The sequence below is a fragment of the Eptatretus burgeri genome, chromosome 7, assembly GCF_056783735.1.
Source record: "Eptatretus burgeri isolate ZD-2024b chromosome 7, Ebu_testis_v1, whole genome shotgun sequence".
NCBI lineage: Eukaryota > Metazoa > Chordata > Myxini > Myxiniformes > Myxinidae > Eptatretus > Eptatretus burgeri.
The window spans coordinates 57,533,745-57,559,274 of NC_140967.1; the positions used below are offsets into that span (position 1 = coordinate 57,533,745).

General features: G+C 47.3%; 2 protein-coding genes across 5 annotated transcripts in view; one reads left to right on the forward strand and one right to left on the reverse strand.

Annotated features, from left to right (window-relative positions):
* The window catches only part of LOC147023317 (serine/threonine-protein phosphatase 2A 56 kDa regulatory subunit epsilon isoform-like), a 67,620-nt gene extending 42,774 nt beyond the window's left edge, over window positions 1-24,846 (forward strand). Inside the window, exon 2 of the mRNA XM_085888581.1 lies at window positions 24,626-24,846. Coding sequence (XP_085744707.1) covers window positions 24,626-24,831 — 206 coding nt within the window. The 3' untranslated portion in view covers window positions 24,832-24,846. The remainder of the gene's footprint in view (window positions 1-24,625) is intronic.
* The window catches only part of EXOC3 (exocyst complex component 3), a 425,366-nt gene that overhangs the window by 203,552 nt on the left and 196,284 nt on the right, over window positions 1-25,530 (reverse strand). The window lies entirely within an intron of this gene.

A 25,530-nucleotide genomic window follows, 5' to 3' on the forward strand; every position in this document is an offset into this window, starting at 1 on the left:
GGGGTTGAGTAGAGGAAGGTTCCTTTCGAAAATGTGCATGCTGCGATTTTCAATATGGCCACCATCTTGAAATTGGTTTGCGTCAAGGGACTGAGGGGTTACGCTCGGTTTGCGGTGCTATTTTTACCCCCCGCCGTGTGTCGGAAGGGGGATTTTGTTGTCACCCCGGTCGTCTGGCTGTCCGTCCGGCCGTCCGTCCGTCTGTCCGGGCGTCAACATTTATAGCTGTGAGTGCGATAACTCATAAAGTATTCGCCATATCGATTTGAAATTTGGGTCACACATGTACCACCTGAAAAGGAAGAACCCTATTGATTTTGGGCGTGGCCGGATCCAAGATGGGAGACTGGGGCGGCCATCTTGAAAAAAATGTTTTTTCGCCATATCGATTTGAAATTTGAGTCATGCATGTACCACCTGAAAAGAAAGAACCCTATTGATTTTGTGTGTGGCCGGATCCAAGATGGCCGACTGGGGTGGCCATCTTGAAAAAAGTTTTTTGTAATAAATGTAAAACCGCTTATCTGATTTCAATTATTTTTGGTTACTACGTTCCTCACCCCTGGGGAACTTTCTCGAGATGATGACCAAATGGTGTCTTGTTTCCAATTCACCTCCTTCATTATCTGGAATATGTATGACCTTTTTCATTCAATGGTGGGGGATTCCCCATCTCTGATGGTATATTTTCTACTTGTGTGCATGTGCTTTATCAATAGAAATAAATGATGGTATCTGGTTGGTTCTCTGTGTGTGTGTGTGTGTGTGTGTGTGTGTGTGTGTGTGTGTGTGTGTGTGTGTGTGTGTGTGTGTTTATATGTATACACAGTGTTACGGAAATGGCCCTTGATGGGAATGCTAAGTATAGGATTAGCTCAGTTCCCCCATTAATTTCATGTATAGATAGGTTGTTTGGTATAAGGGATGATATGTGTGTGTTGGGAGGTGTAAAAGACTGTGTTTTTATGATCACACGGTGGTGAAACGAGAGATGATTATTTTTCCTCTCCTGTACGAACGGGAAGGGAGTGGCCTAGAGCGAGAGGTGTGGCCTGGAAAGGAAGTGACGTGAAGGGGCAGAGTTTTTTTTGGAGTGAGTCGCCGCGACAGGTGTGTGTCGAGGCTAACAAAGAAAAAGAAACGAAAGCAAAAAGGAGTTCTCAGTTTGGAAACGGGCTTCACCGAGAGAAGCGAGTAAAGAAAAGGGAACATAAGGAGTGCTGTGTGTGAGGAACGGCTGGGTTCTCGAGGCGTGCTCAGAGTCGCTTCGAAGCGAGCGAACGAAGGACGCACCGTGTTGGATCTGCCGGGAGAGACGCTGAACTGACCTGCAAGTCGGTGATTCGACCGAGAGAGGACGAAGCGGGAGTCGGACGTCGAGGCGGGAAGGCCGGAGAGGAGACGCCGGAGCGTCTGACGGTCCTTGCTCACCTCACGGTTGACTGCCGACGCTGCTGCTGCCACTCCACTGCTCCTACTTTTCTGCCACTTTTCTGCCGACACTGCTGCTGCCACTCCACTGCTCCCACTTTTCTGCCACTTGACTGCCGCGACCGACAGGCTTGACTGCCGACACTGCTGCTGTCACTCCACTGCTCCCACTTTTCTGCCACTTGACTGCCGCGTCCGACACACTTGACTGCCGACACTGCTGCTGCCACTCCACTGCTCCCACTTTTCTGCCGTGAGCTGCGTTGTGCTCGCGCTTATATAGGCCGAGGGAGGGGCGTATATGCAAATTTGTGGATCACAGCGGGTTCGGAGGCACGATATACACCACCTGATGTGTAGTCATTGGATGGATGAAGAGGGGGCGTGAATCATTCCTGATCCGCTTTTCGAGGTGAAAGGAACCATTCACAACCCATGGCACTACGTGTGGTAGAAAGGCGGAGGTGGTGAGAGTTTCCTGCGGTGGTTTGGGAAGGGTGTTGGTGGTGGCGATTTGGTTGCTGGCGGGCGTCGTTTGAGACTGGCGGTGAAGCGATGTTTGCGGGGTGGAGTTGTGGAGGTAAAGAGGCGAAGGTGGTGGTGTTTGAGTTGTTGTTTGGGAATGATGGTGGTGGCGATTTGGTTGTTGGGGGATGATTGGTCCAAAATAATGATAGAGAAAAGAAAAACGGCTAACTCAAAGGATCGCAGCCCGGTGAACACGGAAATTCCCTCTAAACAACGGTGGGGAATTCTAACTACACATATACTTATCGTCATAACTGATCAAAGGACCCTTTGTGGTGTACAGTCAACCCCCGCTTTATCGCGGTTCACCTATCGCGCCCCCGGTTCATCGCGGGTTTTCCCTTGGAACGTAACTTTTTTTTCTGCGGATTCCCCTGGTATATCGCGGTAACAATGTATAAAATATAAATTATTTAAGCAATAAATTATAACGGGTGGTGCTCGACCAGTCACACAACGCACGAGACAAAGTTTCGCTTGTGAACTTCGAATATTTTCTACGTTTTTTCTCCACGCCCCACGATGCCGCCCAAACGCACTGCACCTTCTAAGGCTTCTAGCAAGGAACCGAAGCGCCAGAGGAAGGTCCTGGGACGCTCCAGGAGAAGGTTAAGGTAAAGGTGCTCGATATATGCTTCGGGAAGAAAAAGGTTTGCCGCCATTGGACGAGCACTGCTCATACCCAGCACCTCAAAACCGATCAGACCAGACTAGTCGATCTCCGGCACCTCAAACCCAATCACTGCCAAACCGACCAGACCAGACTAGTCGATCTCAGGCACCTCAAACCCAACACTCCCAAACCGACCAGACCAGACGAGTCGATTTTTTTGGGGAGGCGTCCATTCATCACGGATTTTCACTTCGCGCGGGGAGGTTTGGAACATAACCCCCGCGAGAAACGGGGGATTACTGTATTGCGAATTTCCACAGCCGTAACACTAGCCCCTCCCCTTTTTACAGACTTGTCCCGAGTCGTCGAATTTTCGTATGACATCATGTGTAAGTTCTTCCCCAGTTCGATTTACCTTCGGATCCCTGAGTGCGACATTCATGGTATTCATGTCCCCAAAATAAATAACCTACGGGCTAAGTAACTAACTAAACAAACCCACTCATACAGACGACTTAAATAAATTGCCGGCGCTAAGACTCAGATGCCGGGGGCGCACTCATATACAATACACAACTTAACAACTTAACCTTATAATTTACACTATTCCATGGCCCAGGATCTATGGACTCTGCAAGAAAAACAACAGTTACAAACAGGGGGCCAGGCTGCTTAAGCACAGTCCAAGGCCTCCCCCTTTTATAAAATGAATGCAGCTAACACAACGGCGCATGAGCTGCGCAACACAGTCTCCGTGCTGGCTCAAGCAGCACACGCCATGAACGATGCACGGGCCGCTGGTGCAGTCCCGTGTTGCAGCTGCCGTCAGGGCAGTCCCTGCAAATTTGCGCGGTGATCCTGGCACACATGGCATTGAACAAAAAAGGGGGGGTGGGGGGAGAATGCAAAACAGAACGGGGCAAAATGAACGTGGGCAGCAGGTATGGATCATGGCAAAGGTGGGCAGGCAAGGCATGGCATGACAAGGCCGCTGTAGCAAACAGCCGGCAGATGATCGACCGGCACAGGCCTTGAAGCAAAACACCAGCAGACGATCCGGCCGGCACAGGCCTTGCAGTAACAGCCAGCTGATGACGTGGCCGGCGCAGGCCTTGCAGTAACAGCCAGCCGATGACGTGGCCGGCACCTTGCCTTGAGATGGAGGCTGGCGGAGGGAGTGCAGTGGTGCTGGCCACTCGGAAGGCGGGCTCGGACTTACCTACTGTCTCCCTCCCAACCTATCGCCTTTGCCTGTCTCTGTCCATACCCACTCCCTTAATTTGTGAAAAACTCAATTTATCCCCAATTTATTTTTTTGTTTTTATTTTTATTTTTACTTCCCCACCTAAAAATCATCCCCAAACCCCCTTTACAGTCTTTGTTCGGCTAACCTATCATCTCCTAGCCTACTCCTAACCTCTACGTTCCCTTCCCGGAGGGGAATAAAGGAGAGCTAGTGTCCTGTGTCGAGGCCCAATCTTAGCCTCAGAATGGCCTCCTCAGATTTCAGCGATCTCAAACCAAAGTGGGTCCAGCAGCCCACAACAAGCGAGGGGCTGGATGGTGCAGAGGGGTACACTTCCGAATCGACCCTAACCATTTTCCTGTTAAACTACCCTGGGGCTTTCAACGAGCGCCTCTCGCTTAATCTACTGGTTCTAACAACCCAGATTCCCGTCGCCTGTGTTGGTGTCCTCACAATTTTGGGCCTTGCCCCCCAATTTTCTTCCCGTGCCATCACATGGTCTCACGGCTGGGACGCGTGCCTCCCTTGGCAGGAACTACCCTCTGCCGATTCCCAACGATGGCACCGCGGGCACTACACTGCCTCCGAGCCTACCAGCTCCCTAAACACCGGGGAGTTCCCTCCCTGGCGACTCCCCTGAAACACTCACGTGGCAGGCCCGCCCCGGGCCCCTTTCCGAGGGTCACCTGTGCCCAAGACACTGCACACGCGGCCTATGGCGTCCCGGGCCACGCATCAGCGGGTCACCCATGCCCACTACGCTATCCCGGCCCCCCATGTGCCCTTGGCCTACCGCGGCCGACTAGCCCGTTGCCTGGGGTACCCACTCAGCAATATTCACCATTCGCAGCCACGCTCCAAGCCCGTCAACAGGGCTCCTACACCCCTCCAAATGGGAATCGAGCCTACACTCCCACCAACAGCAAAACGACCTCAATTTTTCAATTTCGCGAACCCACTAACTCACTTTATGCTGACTTTGGGGTCCCTTGGGTGGGAGTCACTCCTTCCCCCAATCACTCATCGCACCATGCATACCACCTTCATTCCATACAGACAGGCTCGCTGGCCTCAGTCACTCAACATGTCTCCACCTCACAACTCTTCAACACACACCGCTGATCTCTGCCATCCTGTTCACTACCTCGTGCTCCCACGTCGTCCCTTACACTACAGCACGTTCCTTTTTTTTTTTTTTTTTTTTTTTGTATACCTTGGTCGAGGCTCGTATGAGAGCTAACACACAACTCACAGCAAGGAGGCATGAGACAAGAGGGGTGGGAGTGGAAGGGACAAAACAGTGGGGAACAGACACATTAGGTGAACTGTGGAAGGGAGAGGGATGGGGATGGGATGGGGAACATGGCGAAGAGAAGATGGACATTTCAGGGACTTTCAGGAAGGAAAGTAGGAGAAATGAAGGAAGTGGGCTTGGGTGGATTATCGGGGGTAGAAAAGTTCGAGGATTTGGATGGGGGAAGATAAGAGGTGGTCGTGAACAGCTGTTTTGAAAGCCTGGAGGGAAGAATGGGAAAGAATAGAGTGAGGAAGTTTATTCCAAAGGTGGGAAAAAAGAGGAATGAAAGAGTGAAGATGAGCAGTGATTCGTGATTTTGGTAGTTTTACCAGAAGGGGGTTGTTGGCGGACCTTGAGCGCCCTGTGGAAATGTGGTGGGGACAAATCGCAGAGAGAGCAGGGGGGCAAGGCTGGAGAGGAGTCGGTAGAAGACAGAAAGACCACCGACCAACCTGCGGTGATTGAGTGAGAGGCCCAAAGACTCAGCTTCATTGCGGGAGATGCCGATGATCTTAAATGCCCTGGTTTCGACAGCGTGAAGCCGAGAAAGGTGGGAGGTAGGAGCACCAGCCCAGAGGGGAGAGCAGTACTCCATCAGGCTACGGACAAAAGCTTTGTAAGTGGTCAGGAGCTCAAGAGGGCCGAGGAAGGACTTAGCACGACGGAGGATTCCCAGTCGGCGACTGGCTTTTGAGGCGAGGTTGGAAATGTGACTTTCCCAGGAAAGGTCATGGCAGATAGTGAGACCTAGAAGCTTGAAAGAAAAGACTTCTTCCAGAGTATTGTTGAGAAAGTGGATGGGGGGGGTTTGTAAACGGTCCTTTCGAAGAGACATAGTGAGAGTGTGAGATTTGTCTGGATTGAAAGACATGTTCCACGTGTTGGACCAGTTTGTGATTTTATCCAGATCTGCAGTGAGTGAAGAAGCTGCTGCTTGCCAGTCTGAGGGATGACAGATGGTACGGCAGAGGGTGGAGTCGTCGGCAAAGAGAAATAGAGGATTTTCCAGAGAGTCCGAGAGATCATTGATGAAAACCAGAAAAAGAACAGGGCCCAGAACGCTACCTTGAGGAACTCCAGCCTGCACAGGAAGAGGGGATGAAAGAACTCCATTTAGGGCCACACGTTTTAACACTACGTAGCTAAGCTACGTCCCCTCTACACACTCAAAGTCTGTCACTGTCCTCAAATATTATTTCCCATCTCCCATCCTAAATCTCACTGCATCCCTCTACCTAATCCATTCTACGGGCCCCATGAGGACTTACCCCTGCCCCATGAAGCCGGTCTAGCTAAGCTAACCCTTCCCCCTAACTAGTGCCATCCTGTGCCCTGGACAGGGGGGTCTTTCACCCCTGCCCAGGGAATCCTGTTCACCCGAAGCGAGGCTTGCTTTTTTTTTTTAATGCGTGTGCACCAGCGCGGCAACTCCCAACCTGCGCACCTTGCCCGTGACGTCATGGCAGCTGTTGCGTACCTCGTCCCTCTTGGACGGTACCATCCGGCAGGGATCTCCCCTCCTGCCGGATTCCAACCCTACGTGCAGCCATGACGTCACCCTGCGCATTCAAAACAAGCCTCGCATTTCGAGGGGTTCCCCACGCGAACACATGTGCTCTGCCCGTCGGAGCTTCACACACACGCCCGCGTGGAGAACCCATCCGGTCCAAATCCACATCCAGCCTACCTTTTGTCCGTCCGTGGGATCGGCAAATTCATCGTGTGCGTTTCCGGACCGGGCTTCACTCCCGGAGGCGCGCACGTGGCGGCCTTGTGTGTACCACAGCACGGACCCCGCGCGCGCTGCCGTGCAAACCCGGCACGGTCCCCAATCCAGCTACGGCCGCTATCCAGCCTTTGTCCTTCAACTGTCGCCGTTGTCGTCTCCATTCGACCCACGCACACCTGCGTGTGACGACGCTCACACATCGCTCCATTACATTCACACCGGGAGACGCGGTTGCGTGCTCCCGCATGCCCACCGTCATCTCCCTTACGTACAGCGAACTCACACACGCTGTCCCTCTCACACTCGGCCGTTCACTCACGCATGCCCTTTCACTCGCAAACGTGGTTCCACTCACACACGGTGTGCTGGGAGGCACGCACTCCGGCACACTCGCAACCACACCACTCACACACGGGGTCTCTTTTATACACGGGGTGTCACTCATACCCGGGGTCTCATCCACACACGGGGTCTCTGTCACACACGCGGTCGCTCCCACACACGCCCTTGCACCCCCGCTATGTGCACTTTGCAGCACACATTTCGCCACACTCGTAAACACACACTCCGGGACAATCGCACTGGGGATTAGTGCCACCACAAGGGGTTCTGGGGCCTCTATACCCCCCAAGCTCCTCGTGCACCCGTCCGCAGCACTCGCCCCCTCAACTCCGCGAAGCACGACCGGACCCACCTGGTCGTGACCGGCTTCAAGGGAGCATGGCTTCTCCCTCCGTTCCTGAAGGAGGCCATCCGGCTGCTCGCACCGGGTCTCGAAACATTCCCCGAGCTCGCCCCCATTATCCTCCATTACCTCCATGTGTGTGTGCTCGTCTTTAAGCCTGTCTTTATCGTGCAGTCTCTCCCCTACCGTTTCCATCTCCCTCATCTCTATTTGCGTTTCTGTCACCTCATGTCTTTTAGTTTCTTCCTGGATCTTCGTCTCTGTTTCCTCCTTCATTCCATTTAATTCCTTCTCAATTCGGTCTATCTCCCGTGTCTCTGGCAATACTTCTACCTCCTTCGTTGTCTCTGTTACTTCCCTCGTCTCCATTTTCAGGGTTTGCCCTAATCGTTGTTTCATCCGACGAGTGATGTCAATTAAGTCCCGCACCACTAACGTTCCTCCCTGTGGTGATGCCACACATCCCACATTATTGCGCTGTTCCATTTCCTCGCTCCTTTTGAGTCGTTCATCCTCTCGGAGCTTTTTGAGTTGTTCGTTTTCTTTCCGGAGTTTTTCCATCTCTGTGGACTCAAATTTTGCTCTCCCCTCGAGCTGGTTAATTTCAAACTCCTATAGTTTTTGTTTTCTCTCCCACTGTTCCTCATGCTTTTCAGCCTCCAATCTCATCGTTTCTTTCAATTGGCTCATTTCCTTCTCCTGTCTCATTCTTTGTTCTTTCAGTACTCTTTCTTGTTCCTTATTTTGCAATCTCGTTATTTACTTTAATTGGCTGATTTCCTTCTCCTGTCTCATTTGTTCTTCTTTGTGTCTTTGATTCCACTCTTTCTTGTTCCTCATTCTTCAATCTTGCTTTGGCTTCCATCTGTTCGATCTGTACAGTGTGGTTCCTTAACGTTTTATTTTCTGCTGTCGTTCTTTCTTCTCTCACCATCCTCAACTCGTTTTGTAATTCTGTCTCTTTGTTTTGGTGTTCCAGTAACTCAGAAGCTTTTTCCCATAATTCCTCTCTCAATTTGCTTGCTTCCTTCCTGCTTTCCGTACCACGTTCCAATGCTTCCATCCTCGATTCGTCCATTTTCTTCCTGTATTCCTTTAGTTTTTCCTGCCATTCCTCTCTCAATTTTATCGTCCCTTCCAGGGTTTCTCTTTTAATCTGGCCTTTTCTTAACTCTTCCTTCAGTTGTCTCAATTCCAAATCATGTTTCCGTTTTTCCTCTTCCCACTTTGTTTTCCTTCCTTCTTCCTCTTCCAACATATTCAGTTCCAGGCTTTTTTTTATCTGTTCACCTGATCTTACCTCTTCCTTTAGTTGCTTTACTTCCAAATTGTGTTCGCATTCTTTCTTCCAACTTTTTTTTCCATTCTTCTTCCATGTGCCTTCTATCACTGGAGTTACCAATTCGCTCCTCCTCCATTCTCTCGCTTAGCTCGCTCGTTCCTTGTTCCCACTTCTGGAGACTCAACTCTATTTTCCTCACTTTTACCTTTAGTTCTTCGAACTGTCTTGACTTTTCCAACCATTCTTCCTCCCTCTGCTCCAGATGTTCCTCTCCTCTCTTTATCGTCTCTTCTCGGATTTCTATTATCTTTTTGCCTGCTTCTACTTCTTTCTTAAGTTTTTTTAATTCCCAATCGTGTTCGCATTTTTCCTTTTCTAGCTTTGTTTGCCTTTGTTCTTCCTCCCTCCTTTCTTCCTGTACATCGGCCCATCATTGTGACTCCGTTCGCACGTAATCCTCATGAACCCTGTCTATGTGCCGCCGTGCCTCGTCCAATTCAAAGGAAAACGAATGCAATTCCCCTATACAATTGTCACCATTCCTCCACCGTTGCAAGGACTTTGACACTTGTCTCCGAAGCCCGTCAATGCATGCTCCGGCCTCCTGCCACGCCTGCCATGACCCCGTGGTTTGAAACAGTTGTTGGGAGCGCTCGCCTCGTGTCGTGCCATTCGTAGCGCCAATAATAGTGGTCCGCTCACGCCTCGTGCCGCGCTGTAGTGCGGCCGCGCCGCCATCTTGCGACTCCGCTTGCCGGCAAAGTTCATGCTCAGAATATGAGGGTAAGCTCCCCCATGGATTAAAATTACAAGTACCGTCCCGGGCCATGGATTCTGCATTACTACACGTATTCATTTCTACCCCCGGCACCCGCTCGCCTTGAAATGCCATCTTATTTCTCGGAAAGGAATTAATTTAGCTTTGCTCGTAATTTGGGGGGAACGGGGGGGGGGAGGGGTTACTTCACACACCCCTGGTCTGATCCCCATAAATTTAGTTGGAGACCAAGGTGGATTTGAATCCCACACTCCTGTACACCAGTTTTACGAATTTCGGTCCGCCCGGGGTTCGATCGGCCACGTAACTCAAATCGCGACCGCGTCGCCCACCGGAACGGACAATTCAGTCGTGACCCTCCTTGGAACTACCGCCAGGACCTAGTCATGGGTGGGTCTTTCGACCATACCACAATCGTGCCAATCGGCCACCCGCGCAGGAGAGGGTTGTTTGCCAAACTCGACCTACCTAAGTACCTGCGCGGGTAGTTAACCGGGCGATCGTACCTCGCCGCTGGCCGGCCCAGGACACTAACTGCTTAAGCGGTCCGTTCCGTGCTTCAGTGATAACCGAGCGGTGATATCGCCGGCCCCGATGGACGTGATTAATTATTTACCTGGTGCTTACATCCCTCTACCAATTCCTTCCTTAATGCAAGATGGAACTTTCAAACAAGGGAAATGACACAACGAAACGGGGAACAGTTCGACAGGCACATTTATTGCACACGGATACATTTATTATACAAGCACATATGCAGTCAGGAATGTAAAACACTAACATGCAATTATACAGAACAAAAGCAAAGCAAAAGGTGCTACGACCATCTATAAGCAATTATGTAGTCACCTATACGGTTTTACTTACGGGACTCGGCGCCACAACACGCATTCAAAGAAAAAGTAAGAAAAGACCCCTCATAGACAAGGGAGTCAGACTGGGCCCATGGCCCTAATGCGCGTGGAACCTGGATGAGCGGCCAGGTCCACGAGACCGAAGGGTCTTGCCCGCGCCCTCGTGGCGCGATGGCGGGCAAGCCGCGATGTTAGCGTAGCTGCGCCTGGCTTCGTGCCCCTGGCGTGGTCGGTGAGCTCTCCCTTCCAGCAATCATATTGTCAGTTGGGAAATGAGTAAGAGAGTACCTGACTGAGTACTACAATGGTGTGGGAGCTGTGCCCTGGCAGAACAGGATGGTGGGATTACAGGAGAATGCTCACCAAGCCTGATTGTTCAAAGTGTTCTGTTACTTGTCAACGTTGCACCCACAAACATTGTGTGTGACACAATTGTTCATCTGCCTTGATAGGGGCTTGTGAGTGTGACCATATTTTGTGTGTGACCTAATTTATGTAAAAATATGTGTGATGTGATTTATGAATGATGGGAAGGTGAAAGGAATGATGGGAAGGTGAAAGGAATGATGGGAAAGTGAAAGGTTTGCATTGAAGTCCATTACTCAGAACAGGAGAGAAAGAGGACAGACAATGCTGGTTTTACAATTTGGACGGAGTTTTTTTTTTTTTTTTTTAAAGTCATATCGGGATTGAAATATTGTGAATCTATCTACATTACTTTGCATGGATAACATGTGGATTTCTATGTATATATTAAATTGAGTAGACAATACATTGTGCAAATTTCTGATTAATTTCTTTTGAAATAACAGAACAACATATCTATCTATAATTCCAGCAATGTGTGCGTGTGCGTGTGCGTGTGCGTGTCTGTGACCGCTGTTTCTCGATAACTGCTGGTCCGATCTAATTGAAACTTTCCAGGTATATTGCTGGGGACCTGAGGATGTGCCTTTTCAAGGTTTGATTTTTATTGGACAAGTGCTTCCAAAGTTATGGCCATTTGTTTACCAACCAATGACAGGAATCGTTGCTGCAGCCATTTTTATCAACCAATGACAGGAACCGTTTCTGCGTAGCCGTGGTCGATGGGGAAGAGAAACTCAGCCGCGTTCGCCATTACGGGTTTTTTCTCTTCTTCTCTTCTCTTCTCTTTTCTTCGTGTTTTTCCTTGTGAAAAGGCAAAATACGTTAGCGCTAATTGAATAATTGGCCATTAAAAGCCTCCGTATTCTTGCCCTGGAAGAGGAAACGAAGAAGCGCCGTTTCCTCAGCGATGTTGTTTATGAAGAGGGGCTAACGAGATTAAGGTGTGTACAATGTACATGGAGATGATTTTTATTTTTACTTATTTATTGAAGAAAAATTGTTCCAAAAATAATTTATCAAAAAAAGTGCACAACTTTTTTTTGTTTCCAATTGTTAAAACGCTGTAGCCTTTGGAAGTGTTTAGGAATCCAGCTCTACTCAACATGCTTTCCAACGAAATACATCTCAATTTGTTGGTAAAAACGATTCACAACGATGGGTTTCCTTACTCATTGCTCTGCAGTCTGCATTCAACCCCTTCATTTGTCATCTCATTGACCTCATTTCATCTATCTATAATTCCAGCAATCTGTGTCTGTGTGTGTCTGTGTGTGTCTGTGTGTGTCTGTGTGTGTTTGTGTCTGTGTGTCTGTGTGTCTGTGTGTGTGTTTGTATGTGTGTTTGTGTTTGTGTCTGTGTGTGTGTGTTTGTGTCTGTGTGTGTGTCTGTGGCCTGTGTTTCTGTGTGTCTGTGACCGCTGTTTCCTGACAACCACTGGTCCGATCTAATTGAAACTTGGCAGGTATATTGCTGGGGACCTGAGTATGTGCCTTTTCAAGATTTGATATTAATCGGACAAGTGATTCCCAAGTTATGGCCATTTATTTACCAACCAATGACAGGACACGTGCTGCGTAGGCATGGCGGATGCGCCATTTAGATACCAATCACAGGACACGTTGCTGTGTGGGCGTGGCTGCGTAGGCCGGTGCACGGCCGGCCGACGATGACGTCACGTGCCGTGCTGGTTACGATGGGGATCGATCGGTGCCTTAGTTACCGTGGGGTAGGAGTGCCAATGGTAAATGGCAGCGAATGTCATGGCAAGCAAAGACAGGGAGGTAAACTTGATTTTAATTAACTCTGTGTGTAAGTATCACAGCAGTTGTTACTTCAATGCAAGCGATAATTCGTGGAATGATGTGAACATTCCGTACGGGCACGCACTACTTTTGGATAGTGATGACTTACTGTATTCTAATAATTTCTCGATTTCTTATCCACATTTAGAGATAAACACAATGGCCCAATCCAGTCGTCGTTTATGAGAGCGAAGGAACGGCCTGTGTGGTTGTTGTTTCCGGCACGTGGTTTGAAAGTTTTTTTTTTTTATATATTTTTTTGTATGTACGGACACGCACGTACGGCCACGCGAGAGTGAAGGAACGGCCTGTGTGGTTGTTTATGGCAAGCAGTTTTAATGTGTGTGTGTGTGTGTGTGTGTGTGTGTGTGTGTGTGTGTGTGTGTGTGTGTGTGTGTGTGTGTGTGTGTGTGTGTGTGTGTATATGTATATGTATATGTATATGTATATGTATATGTATATGTATATGTATATGTATATATATATATATATATATATATATATATATATATATATTTCTTTTGCACGTACAGCCACGCACGTACGGGCACGTGAAAGCGAAGGAACGGCTTCTGTGTTTGTTGTTTCTGGCACGCGGTTTGAGTTTTTTTTGCGGGGTGGGGGGGGTGGGGGGTGGGGGAGGGTTTGCACTTACGGCCACACATCTACGGGCATGCACTAGTTGTAGCAAAAGACTTTAATAAATGAATTATGACCTCAGTTATGTCTCAATTTCTTCCGAAAAAATTCTCTATTGAATCGCAGTTTTGTCGCACTCCCAGGGGTCCCAGGACAGATTATCATTTTTTTTCTACAATCAGTCACAATTTAGTTTCATCGGTTGCCAATCCCTCACAATGTTGTCTCACATTTTTCGCACCTTCTGACTCACGGAAAATAAATTGAGAAGGGTTCGAGACCGGTTCGAGACAACTGCGACGACTCTGTGACTATTTTGAGAGAAAATTTGTCGCACGAATTTTTTGAACATGTTCAAAATTCAAGTGACACCAGAGCGACGTCCTGTGACTCACGCGAGGAAATTGAGAACCACCGCAAACGTTTCCAGACATTTTGGAGAATCCCGTTCGCATTTTGTCGCGAGCTGTCGCAGCCCAGTGAGATACAGGCTTAATGGGCGCAGCACACCCATTCTCAGGAAAACACAATTAGATCATGATATAAGCCTCCCACCAAAATTTTATGAGGATCAGATCAAAACCCACGGAGCTATGCTCGGGACAGACAGACAGACAGACACACACCAATAACGAATATAGTGGTCACTTACTCGTGAACCAATATATATTTATATGAATGTGTGTGTATGTATATATATATATATATATATATATATATATATATATATATATATATATATATATATATATATATATATACATATATATATGCATGTATTGATGTGCTCGGGATACAAAACGTAAACTGTTCAGCCTGGTGGAGGTATGCACTCTACCAAGTGCCGTTCTTTTTGCTGCTACTGTTCTATTTCCCTCCCATGCTATCATATGGTGTACCATGAAATCCTTGAGCAGTGCTTTCTGTGCCATTTCGTCATGGGATGATTATTGTTCTATTCTATTGTTTTTCGTGTCCCATCAAATTCCATAAACCATCCTTGATGTGTATTATCAACGTGTTGTTATTTTTTTCCTGAACCATAATGCTGTGAAAGTAAAGCTGTCAATTTCAGACTTTATGGTGGCTATGATCACAGCTGTTGTTCTCTTCCTCCTCTTCCCTTTATCAAGGGTTAGGTCTAATGGCACCAAGCTTCTGCTCTGCCTCAACCACAATACTCCTCCACTTCCCTTTGTCCTCAGCCAACTCTCTCCACTCTTCAAACACCCCTATCTTACCAATATCCCTCCTCACACAATCCTCCGATCTCAACCGAGGTCTACATCTTTTCCTCCTACCTTGCTCCTTCAACCTATCCACTCTTTGCCATTCTCTTCTCCCATCCACACCAAGTGCCAAGCCCATCTCAGCCAGCATTTCACTAATCTCCCTGTTAAGCTCATCTGCACACCAATCTTCTCCCTCAGTTCATCCATCCTCCTCCTATCCACCTGCTTCATTCCCGCTACCCTCCTGACCCAGTTGTTCTCAGAAACCTGCAGCCTCTGTTGTTATCTCTCTGTCGATACCATCATTTCCAGACCGCAAAAGTAGGCTCGTGTTACACACCACGTCAGAACCTTCCCTTTAAATTTTCTTGACCCTCCTGAGTCATCTTTCTGTCTGCCATTCACCCTCCTGAGTCATCCTTTGCACCTCTGCCTCGGACTTACCATCCCCAGTCACTGTTCCTCCCAGATACTCAAACCTATTTCCCTGTCTGATCTCCTTCTTCTTTAATGTGAGATTCATTTATTTTCTTTGCTGTTCAACCCACACGACCTCCGTCGTCTCCACACTCAACTTCAGTCCATGCTTCCCAAATGCCTCCTTCTACTCCCCTCATACTTCCTGCATCTCCCGCCAACTTGCCACTACACCAGCCAGATCATCCGCATACAACATCTTTCCCAAAACACCCCTCATATTTACTTTCCTGCTTCCAGTTCCATCACCATGATAAACCAGCGCTTCCTTGCCTCACTGAGCGTCACCCTCACCATCTCTCTCAGGACGGTGTAGTAGACCCTCTTCAGGTCGGTCCACAAATCCCAATGCCATCTCACCTTGTACCTCCAACCTCTTCTCTACCAGCTGTCTCAGTGTGAACATTCCATCTGTCCTCCCCCTACCCTTTCTAAATCCTGCTGCTGCTCTTCTCTGATCTCAATCTCCACACACTTCCTTATCCTCCCTTCCAGAATCCTCTCCAGCACATTCATGACATGACGAAGGAGCGTAATGCCCCGGTACTTCCCTGGATCTTGAATATCACCCTTCTCCTTCCATGTCGGCACAATTAACCCTGTCCTTCAATCCTTCAGAACTGAACCCCCTCTCATATGTATGTTCAACAGCCTCTTCGTCAAACTGAATCTGACCTTCCTGCTGCAATTATCAAATCTCTACACACTTCATCAATGTCTGGCACTCTTCCCTTCTTTATCCTCTTCAATGTCAAACGCACTCCTCCTCCTCCTCCTCCTCCTCCATGATCTCCACCAACTCCACTCTCCCCTCGACATAACATGGTAGCTTCAAGTCACCGCTTCCCCCCTCACCAGCTCTCCAAAATATCTTTCCCACACGATTACTGCCCCCCTCTCTGTCACTAGCCTCCACCACCATCCTTAATCACCCCCTCCCTTCTTTCTTGTTCTTACTATCCTCTTCCCTGTCACGAGACGGTTTATAAATCATCTTCCCACCATCCTCTTCCAACTTGTTGTACCCCTCCTCTTCCATATAATTCCTTACCTTATCCACAGCTTTTTTTTTTTTTTTTTTTTTTTTTTTTTTTTTTTTTTTTGTATACCTTGGTCGAGGCTCGTATGAGAGCTAACACACAACTCACAGCAAGGAGGCATGAGACAAGAGGGGCGGGAGTGGAAGGGACAAAACATTGGGGAACAGACACAGGTGAACTGTGGAAGGGAGAGGGATGGGGATGGGACGGGGAACATGGCGAGGGGAAGATGGACATTAAAGGGACTTTCAGGAAGGAAAGCAGGAGAATTGAAGGAAGTGGGCTTGGGTGGATTATCGGGGGTAGAAAAGATCGAGGATTTGGATGGGGGAAGATAAGAGGTGGTGGTGAACAGCTGTTTTGAAAGCCTGAAGGGAAGAATGGGAAAGAATAGAGTGAGGAAGTTTATTCCAAAGGCGGGAAAAAGAGGAATGAAAGAGTGAAGATGAGCAGTGATTCGTGATTTTGGTAGTTTTACCAGAAGGGGTTGTTGGCGGACCTTGAGCGCCCTGTGGAAATGTGGTTGGGACAAATCGCAGAGAGAGAGCAGGGGGGCCAAGGCTGGAGAGGAGTCGGTAGAAGACAGAAAGACCACCGACCAACCTGCGGTGATTGAGTGAGAGGCCCAAAGACTCAGCTTCATTGCGGGAGATGCCAATGATCTTAAAAGCCCTGGTTTCGACAGCGTGAAGTCGAGAAAGGTGGGAGGCAGGAGCACCAGCCCAGAGGGGAGAGCAGTACTCCATCAGGCTACGGACAAAAGCTTTGTAAGTGGTCAGGAGCTCAAGCGGGCAGAGTAAGGGCTTTGCACGACGAAGGAGTCTCAGTCACGGACTGGCTTTTGAGGCAAGGGTGGAAATGTGACTTTCCCAGGAAAGGTCATGGCAGATAGTGAGACCCAGAAGCTTGAAAGAAAAGACTTCTTCCAGAGGATTGTTGAGAAAGTGGATGGGGGGTTTTGTAAACGGTCCTTTCGAAGAGACATAGTGAGAGTGTGAGATTTGTCTGGATTGAAAGACATGTTCCACGTGTTGGACCAGTTTGTGATTTTATCCAGATCTGCAGTGAGCGAAGAAGCTGCTGCTTGCCGGGCTGAGGGATGACAGATGGTACGGCAGAGGGTTGAGTCATCGGCAAAGAGAAATAGAGGATTTTCCAGAGAGTCCGAGAGATTATTGATGAAAACCAGAAAAGAACAGGGCCCAGAACGCTACCTTGAGGAACTCCAGCCTGCACAGGAAGAGGGATGAAAGAACTCCATTTAGGGCCACACGTTGACTGCGACAGGAGAGGAAGTCTGCGAGCCATGAGTGGAGATGACCTTGAATACCATGGGCAGAGAGTTTGGTGAGTAGGGCAGGGTGCCAGACTGTGTCAAAAGCACGTGATATGTCCAGGGATACGGCTCGGATTTCCTGTCTGGCATTGAGGACCTCCATCCATTGATGGGAGAGCAGTAGCAGCATATCTAGGGTAGAGTGACCTGGTCTGAAACCAAATTGATGATTGGAAATCAAGCCATTGGAGAAGAGGAAGGATTTCATGTCTGAAGCGATGATGGATTCCATAACCTTGCTGATGATTGGGAGAAGGCTGATTGGTCTATAGTTACAGGATCTGTTTTTGCACCTTTTTTATGCAGGGCAGTGATGTTAGCAGATTTCCAAGCAGATGGCAGATGACCTTGGGAAAATGAGAGGGTGAATAGAACAGAGAGAGGGTGAGCAAGAGCAGAAGAGCAGACTTTGAGGACACGTGGGCTGATGCCGTCTGGACCGGTTGCAGAATCTGACTCGAGGTTTGAAAGCAAGCTCTCCACCTTGTCAGGAGAAAAGGATACAGAGTCCAGGGACAGTTGGGTGCGACTGGGTAAAGTGGGTAGAGATAGTGATGGGTTTGGGACACAAGATTTAGCTGCAAATACCGAGTTTAGACATTCAGCTTTATCACGTGTGGAATCAGCAGTGCGGCCATTTGAGGTAAGGGAGGGGATGGAGGGGGAACATACACCAGAAACAGATTTGATTAAACGCCACCAGGATTTTGAGGAGGGAGAGAGGTTAGAGAGTTCAGACTTGAGATGAGAAAGATGTTGTTTTCTGGCTCTCCTGAGGGTAGCTACACACTTGTTCCGAGCTTTGTGGAAAGAACTGAGATTGCCCTCAGTTGGGTTTGCTTTCCATGAGGCAAAGGCAAGTTGTTTCAGGACAACTGCCTCGCCACAAGCTTCAGTAAACCAAGGGGCGGGAGGAAGGGTAAGACAACTGAACACGAGAGGGGATAAATCTGTGCATGAGGGAGAGCAAGTTTCTTTGAAAGAATTCCCAGGATGAGTTGATGTTTGAGAAAGTAGTGATAGGAGACCAGTCTGTAAGTTTGATGGCTGCTCGAGACCCTGCCAGTCGGCTTGAGTGAAATGCCAGACTCGACGGCGGTGAGGTGGTTCTCTGATAACAGGCCAGAGAGATGTCCACTTTAATAAGGACGTGGTCAGAAGAACCAATTGGAGCGAAGGAAGAGCAGCAGATATTGTCAGGGAAATTTGTCAAAATCCAGATCCAGAAGAGATGGAGTACCATTGGTTGAGATCCGGGTCGGGAAGTTGACCGATTGAGTCAGTCCCAATGAGTCACAGAAAGCTTTTGCTGATGTCCCATGGCAGGTGAGAGGTACCCACACCTAGCCAACTGGCGTGATGACAATTGAAGTCGCCACATAAGAGGAAGAGAGAGTTTGGATGAGAAGATAGAAGATGGTCCATGTTTTCGGAGAGTGAGGTGTAGATGGAGTCATCACTGTTCGGTGGACGGTACAGTACACATATAAACATGAGGTGGGAGTGGAGGGAAGCCGAAGCCAGAGGTATTCCTGGGGGTGTGGGGGAGTGAGAGCAGCGCAGGGAGAGTGAGGAATAGAGTCTTTGATGAAGAGAGCAACACCTCCACCAGGACGAGGCTCAGGTCTGTCATACCGTAAGAGGGAGTAACCAGGGAGAGATACTTGGGAGTCAGACACGTCTTGGGAGAGGAAAGTTTCTGTTAGGCAGATAATGTCTGGTTTGTCAGTGGCAACCTGCATGGAAAGATCTGAAAGGTTTGAGCGAAGGCCCCGGATATTTGAGCTCCACACTTTTAATGAAGAGGTAGGGGAGGAGTCTTTTGGTGCAGGAGGTGGAGGGGGCGGGGGAGTGACGGACGAGGGACGAGGGGGGGAGGTAAGGAGGGTTGCTGAAGGAGGTGTGGGGTATTGCAGAATAGCGAGGGAGGGGGCCGAATGAGGAGGAGAAAAGGCTCTGTGGTGCTGTGAGAGAGGGGGGGACAAGAGACAAGGAAGATGGCAGTTGAGGATTTGAGAAGGTGGAGTGAAGAGATGGAGGTGAGAGGGCAGTGGAGGGAGGCAGGTTGGTGGATGAGAGGGGGGCAACTTAGAGAAGGAAGAGTGAGGGGATGAAAGGTGGGAGAAGAAAGGTGAGGGGGAATTTTTGAAAGAGGTGAGAGGGAGGCTTGGAGGGAGAAGAGTGGGATGGTTGCTTTGAGAGTGAGAGTGAGGGGTGAGGGGGTGAGTTGGCACTGAAGTTGGAAAAAAAGAATGGTTGATGGAAAGCGAGCATCCATGGCAAACTGTGGTTTTAAAAGTTTTAGGTCAGAGATGCGATTTAACACAATTCTTGATGGATGCAATGAAGGCGAATTCAGAGCATGGAGAGAAGAAGCGCTGTAATAGTTGGATTTTTTAGGCAAGGAATGAAGGAGAGGTCGAAATGAGAGCAGTCTGTTAAAATAGCAGAAGAGTAGTGCATTGTGAAACAGTAAAGAGTACCACATGTGTGAGAGGAAGATGAAGCATTATAAGATCGTTTTTGTTGTAATATTAATGTATGAGAGAGTTCAACAGATTAGGTCATGGAAGTGTAAAAAAAAAAAAAAGAAATCGAGGAAGACGAGGAGGAAGTTAAGAGGAAGAAGAAGTAGCAGAATCGGGAGAAGGTTGTTGTTGTTGGGTTTTTTTTTTTTTTTTTTTTTTTTTGACATAAGAAAGAGATTAGTTGGGAGAATGGGGGATGTTTGGAAAGTGGGGAGGATGAAAATTGAAGGTAATGGGGAGGATAGAAATTGAAGGTAATGGGGAGAAAAAACAAACAAACAAAAAAAAAAAAACGATCGAACACCAAGTGGAACCGGTAGGCCTCAAGCCTAGGACTAGGCCTCAAACACCAGGTGAGAACGTCGACATAAATACTCACAAAAAATAGCAATGATTTTTGAAACAAAACCGAACTAGGAACACACATTAACATGTAGGTGAGAAAATTAAACAGTTAAAACGGGACAAATAACAACCGGAACTTAACTTTGAGAATGTCAGCAGGGAGCCCCGAAGGAGACCTCTTGCCGCTCAAAACCGGAACCGGAAGTCCGCTTTCTTGTTGCTTTCTTTTTCTTCCCACACAGGTGCATCAACCCTGCAACCGGTTTCCTCCCCCTCCCCCCATCTTTGATCTTCTCTCTCCTCTTCCAAACTACCTTCTTTTCACCAACTGCCTTCACTACCTCCTCAATCCACCATTCCTGGTTACTATCCCTCGATGATACACCCTTTCCTGACATCCTTCCACACAAAATTTCTGCAATTCCCCTAATCGCCTCTCTGTGCTTCTTCCACTCCTACTCCAAACTTTCCGCTTCTTTGTTAAGTTGCTCAAATCTGGTCCTCACCCTTTCCTTGTACTCTACGATGACATTGCCCCTGTACTTCCCATACCTAATAATCTTCTGACCCCTGCCCTTGACCTTCCTCCTTTTTAGGTCATCTCTAATGAGATGACCTAATAAAACCAGTCTTGATGTCCGTCCGTACGTACGTCCCCATTTTTGCAGCGCATGCGCTGTATACAATTGCACCGAGTTTGAAATGTCCCCGGCGTCGTCGACTACGCTCCGGTGGGTCCGGTGTCCCCCCCCCCCACGTGCCTCAAGACAGCCAATGACGGCCGTCCGGTAGATGCAGTGCGTAACCTCAACGGAAATGGCGACAATTGACGGAAATACCCGAGTATTTCAATGGAAATTTGTGAAACGAATGTGTTATATATGTGAAAACCATTTAATTTATCGCTTGACGGAAAAAAACGAAGAAACGCTCCCCTCATGTACGAACGAACGAACGAAAGACGTCATTTCCGTCCACCATGGCATTTCGCGCGAAAGTAGAAAGCTAAGTTCTTCTTATGCCATCATTCTCTTTAATATTAGCCATAAACAAGTGTTTTGTCATTCATTAGTAGTTGAAATTTACTTACAACAAGAACGAAAAAATAATCTCAGATTCAACAAGAACGAAACCCCCCCCCCCCCGAAAACATCACATGCAGGATAAGACCAATCGAGCTGAAGGAAACGATACTGTAACTGCACTGCTCCTGATTGGTCAAAGGACACCACGTGTGTTGTGTGGGCAGTGTTATGCATGAGGATTCCAGGCTAAGTTCTTCTTATGCCATCATTCTCTTTAATATTAGCCATAAACAAGTGTTTCGTCATGCATTAATGGTTGAAATTTACTTACAATCATTCTTTTGCGGCCTCCTGCCATGCTGTATCGAACGATTTCATTCGTTCTGTTATATATAAAGGTGCTTATCACAATAATAACAAGATTTTTACATTTCAAATATTAAGTACGCTTTTTAATTGTTTTTCAACTGAAAAAGCATAAATTGCATATTTTAACATTAGTGTTCTCATTTGATTCACCACACGCGCTGTATTGAAGGATTTCACTTGTTTTCTTCTGATTTTCTTGATACTTGGTATGAGGGATGCATGACGGTATGACCTTTGACCCGATTGAAGGTCAAGGTCACTCCAAAGTTACAAAATCGTCCATTTTCAAAATATATCTCCTCCGCCGTTTATGATCCGATCTTCGAAATTCCTTTGGATTCTGATAATTCTGATAATTCCTTCGGATTCTGATAATTCTAACAGCTAACCCTAACGGTTAAAAAAAAATTCGCCCGATCTTGATGAAACTTGGTATGTAGGTAGGGGTCGATGAGTGATGCAGGACGGTATGACTTTTGACACGATTGAAGGTCAAGGTCTTGGCCACTCCAAAGTTGCGAAATCATCCATTTTCAAAATCTATCTCCGCCGTTTGTGATCTGATCTTCGAAATTTCTTCGGATTCTGATAATATGGAACAATATCTAAATTTGGTCAGGCCGGTTTTTTAAAATTTGTCCTGGTTATCGAGTCACATGTCTTCAAAGTTGGAAAAATCGTCGATGTGATACGGTCAAATACATTTTTCCCGATCTTGATGAAACTTGGTACTGTATGTAGGAAGGAGTCGATGAGTGATGCACGACGGTATAACTTTAGACCTGATTGAAGGTCAGTCAAGGTCACCGATGCTGTAAACTTGTGAAATCATCCATTGTCAAAATATCATCCTCTGCCATTTATGACTCAGAAATGCGGTTTGATTTCTGAGGTCCGGTTTCTATCCTTTTGAAGACACATTGTTCATAAATGTCCAAATCAACCATTTTCAAACTCTATCTCCAGATAACTCAGAAATGTAGTTTGATTTCTAAGGTTTTCTATCCTTTTTACTCCCGGGCTTTCGTCTGTACGTTGAACCAAAAGACAAGACGACTTCTAAGCCGATCAGAGATCCACATCTACAGAGCTTCAGAGATGACCGTCACCCCCCAACCAGGGGTAATTTTCTTCATCTGCACCACAAACACCACAGGCTTGTGCTGGGTGGAAACGTGCTCTCCCACCCCTTCCTTACAATCATCAACCCTCCACAACTTTTGCTTCCTTACCACCACCAAATACAATTATTTTCTATGTTGTCCACTCCTATAGGTAACATTGTGGCTTTTCCGCTTTTGAAAGAATGAACCAGCTTTGGCTACCCCATTCCTCGCCACCAGCTCCACCAGCTCTCGGCCCTCTGTATTCATTGTTCCCCAACCAAATTTGTCAACACATTCCTCTTCACCTGGCAGCTGTGCGTGTGTGTGTGCGTGCATGCGTGCGTGCGCGTGTGTGCGTGCATTAACATCCCCAGCAATGCACACACAGCATTGCCTCCAGCTCAATCATTCCATTCCCATCAACCTCCCCAGTGTGTCCCTGAATTCCTGCTTCTCCACTCCAGTCTTTCCCATTTGACACCCATATACCGACATAACACACATCATTTGCTTCTGTATCACCAACTGTTATTAGAAACAATGTGATTACAGATCGTAGATAAATAATGTCTCAGAATACATTGCATATCTTTCAATTTTTCACAATAACTAATTGATAATGGCAAAATAACTTTAATATTTCAAACAATAATTGAAACAAACCCTACAATCACAGCCTTTATTATTATTATTATTATTATTATTATTATTATTATTATAATATTTGCGTTTGTATTGTTACTTTAATTTTGCTTAAGCAGAAGAATGCCAGGTGCAATGGTTAGAGCGTCTGCTCCGAGTCCGGGAGGTCAGCAGTTCAAACCCCGGCCAAGTTTATACCAGAGACTTTAAAAATGTTATGTGCTGCTTCCTTGCTTGACACTCAGCATTTAAAAGGAAAGGGCACAAACAATCCCCATCGGTTGGTATCCATGGGGAAGAAGAAATTCCTCCTGAGAAAAGCAGTGCCATTGTTGTGGTGTTGCTGGTACCTAAAGGAGGAAGAGGAGATTGGGACCATATCCTTTTGAAGACACATTGTTCATAAATGTCCAAATCAACCATTTTCAAACTCTGTGCAGTCTGTGCAGAGATCTAACAAAAATCTGTGCAGAGCGTTGGTGCTGATTAAGCAGTCTCCTTGGCTATTGGGCATAATCCTGGACGGGTCGCCACTCCGACACAGGATACAAGCAAGCTGGTACTTATTTTGCCGACCTCGGAAGGATGACAGGCCGAGTTAACCCCACCTGGTATTAATTCAACAGCAGAGCGGGATTTGAACTCAGGACCCGAGGATCCAAAGCCCGCCACCCTAACCATTAAGCCAGCACCAGATACCCAAAGTAACCCGGGAAGTGACGGCACTTCCCCAAGCTCGGTGGCTGTTAAGTGCTTGTCTTATTAGCATGTCCATGTGTGAGTGGCATCTCCATTATGAGTTTGTATTAAAAAAAAAAAATCTCAAAACCTATGTTTGGCAATAATCATTGCTAACAAACGTTTGTCTTTCTAAGACGCTTGGTATCTCTGGCATAACAGTTCACTTCAGTGGCTTCCAAGTGGTAGCAGGAGTGCTGTCCATTAATGTACTTTCGTGTGGATTTTGACGTCGACCCCCCCCGCCCCCCGCCACCCTCACCACCACCACCTCCCCCGTGTAATCGGGCGTTGGTATATCGTAATTCAAACTGACAGGATACATGGCTTCTTTGCTTTAAAAAAAATAATGCATTCTCACACTGTCATAAAACCCTGCACATTACAAAACTTTTGTCAAGAGGTTTCGAGAATAACAAGCATGTTCACATTGTGAACTATATGGGCATTCTTGAGTGTAATTGATTTGAGGAATTTTGCCAGCTTGCTTCATTTGGTTATTTTATTTTCTGCTTCCCTGTGTGCTCGTTTCAGATGTTCAAGCTGCAGAGCAACAGGAACTTTTCAGCAAGAAGCTGCAGCAGTGCTGCATAATGTTTGATTTCATGGACTCTGTGTTGGATCTCAAGGGCAAAGAAGTCAAGCGGGCAGCACTCAACGAGCTGGTTGACTACATGTCAACTACTCGAGGCATTCTAACAGAAGCGATCTACCCTGACATTGTGCGCATGGTGAGATGACTCGGCGAAAACAGCAGTGAGAATTCTTTGTTTTCTCATTTTTCTGTCTGTCTGTCTGTCCCCACTAACCCCCCCTCCCCCTCCCCCCTCCCCCCACCTTGACTCCCCAGTCTCACTGTTCACCAATAAATTGAGTGGGGCTGTGCAGTTGCTTTGCTAACCTTCATACAAGTAACACACAGTCTGTGACTAATTGCCACTCATCCTGCAGCGAAAGTGTGGTGCTTGCACCTGCTCTGACACTGCAGAGACAATAACTTCATTAGTGACAAAAATCCAGTTCTAGGTGTTGAATTGCCTTTTTAAAAATTTTATGCTCTTCTGTTCAGTTGAATAAGTGTTTTGTATTCAAACGGATTTTGTTGATATAGCCATGAATTGCTGAGCATTGTTGGAGGGATTAGAGAGTGTTGTGTATAATGGTTTGCACAGTTGGTTTTATTGACCTCATGCAGAAAAGGAAAAGTTAAGCTTATGCAGTCAAACAATCCCTCAAGTCAGTCTCTCCTGATCCAAACCTGGTTGTTTCCAATTTTGTATCTCAGAGAATGTTAGAACAGAAATGTATTTTGTTTTGAGCGACTTGCTCCAACTGTTTTAGATGAATGAGCAAATTCTTTACGATGACAGGATGGCCTAGATGTATGCACACTCACCTTTAAGCTGTCTTTCCTGGGTTTGAATCCTGACCCAGCTATT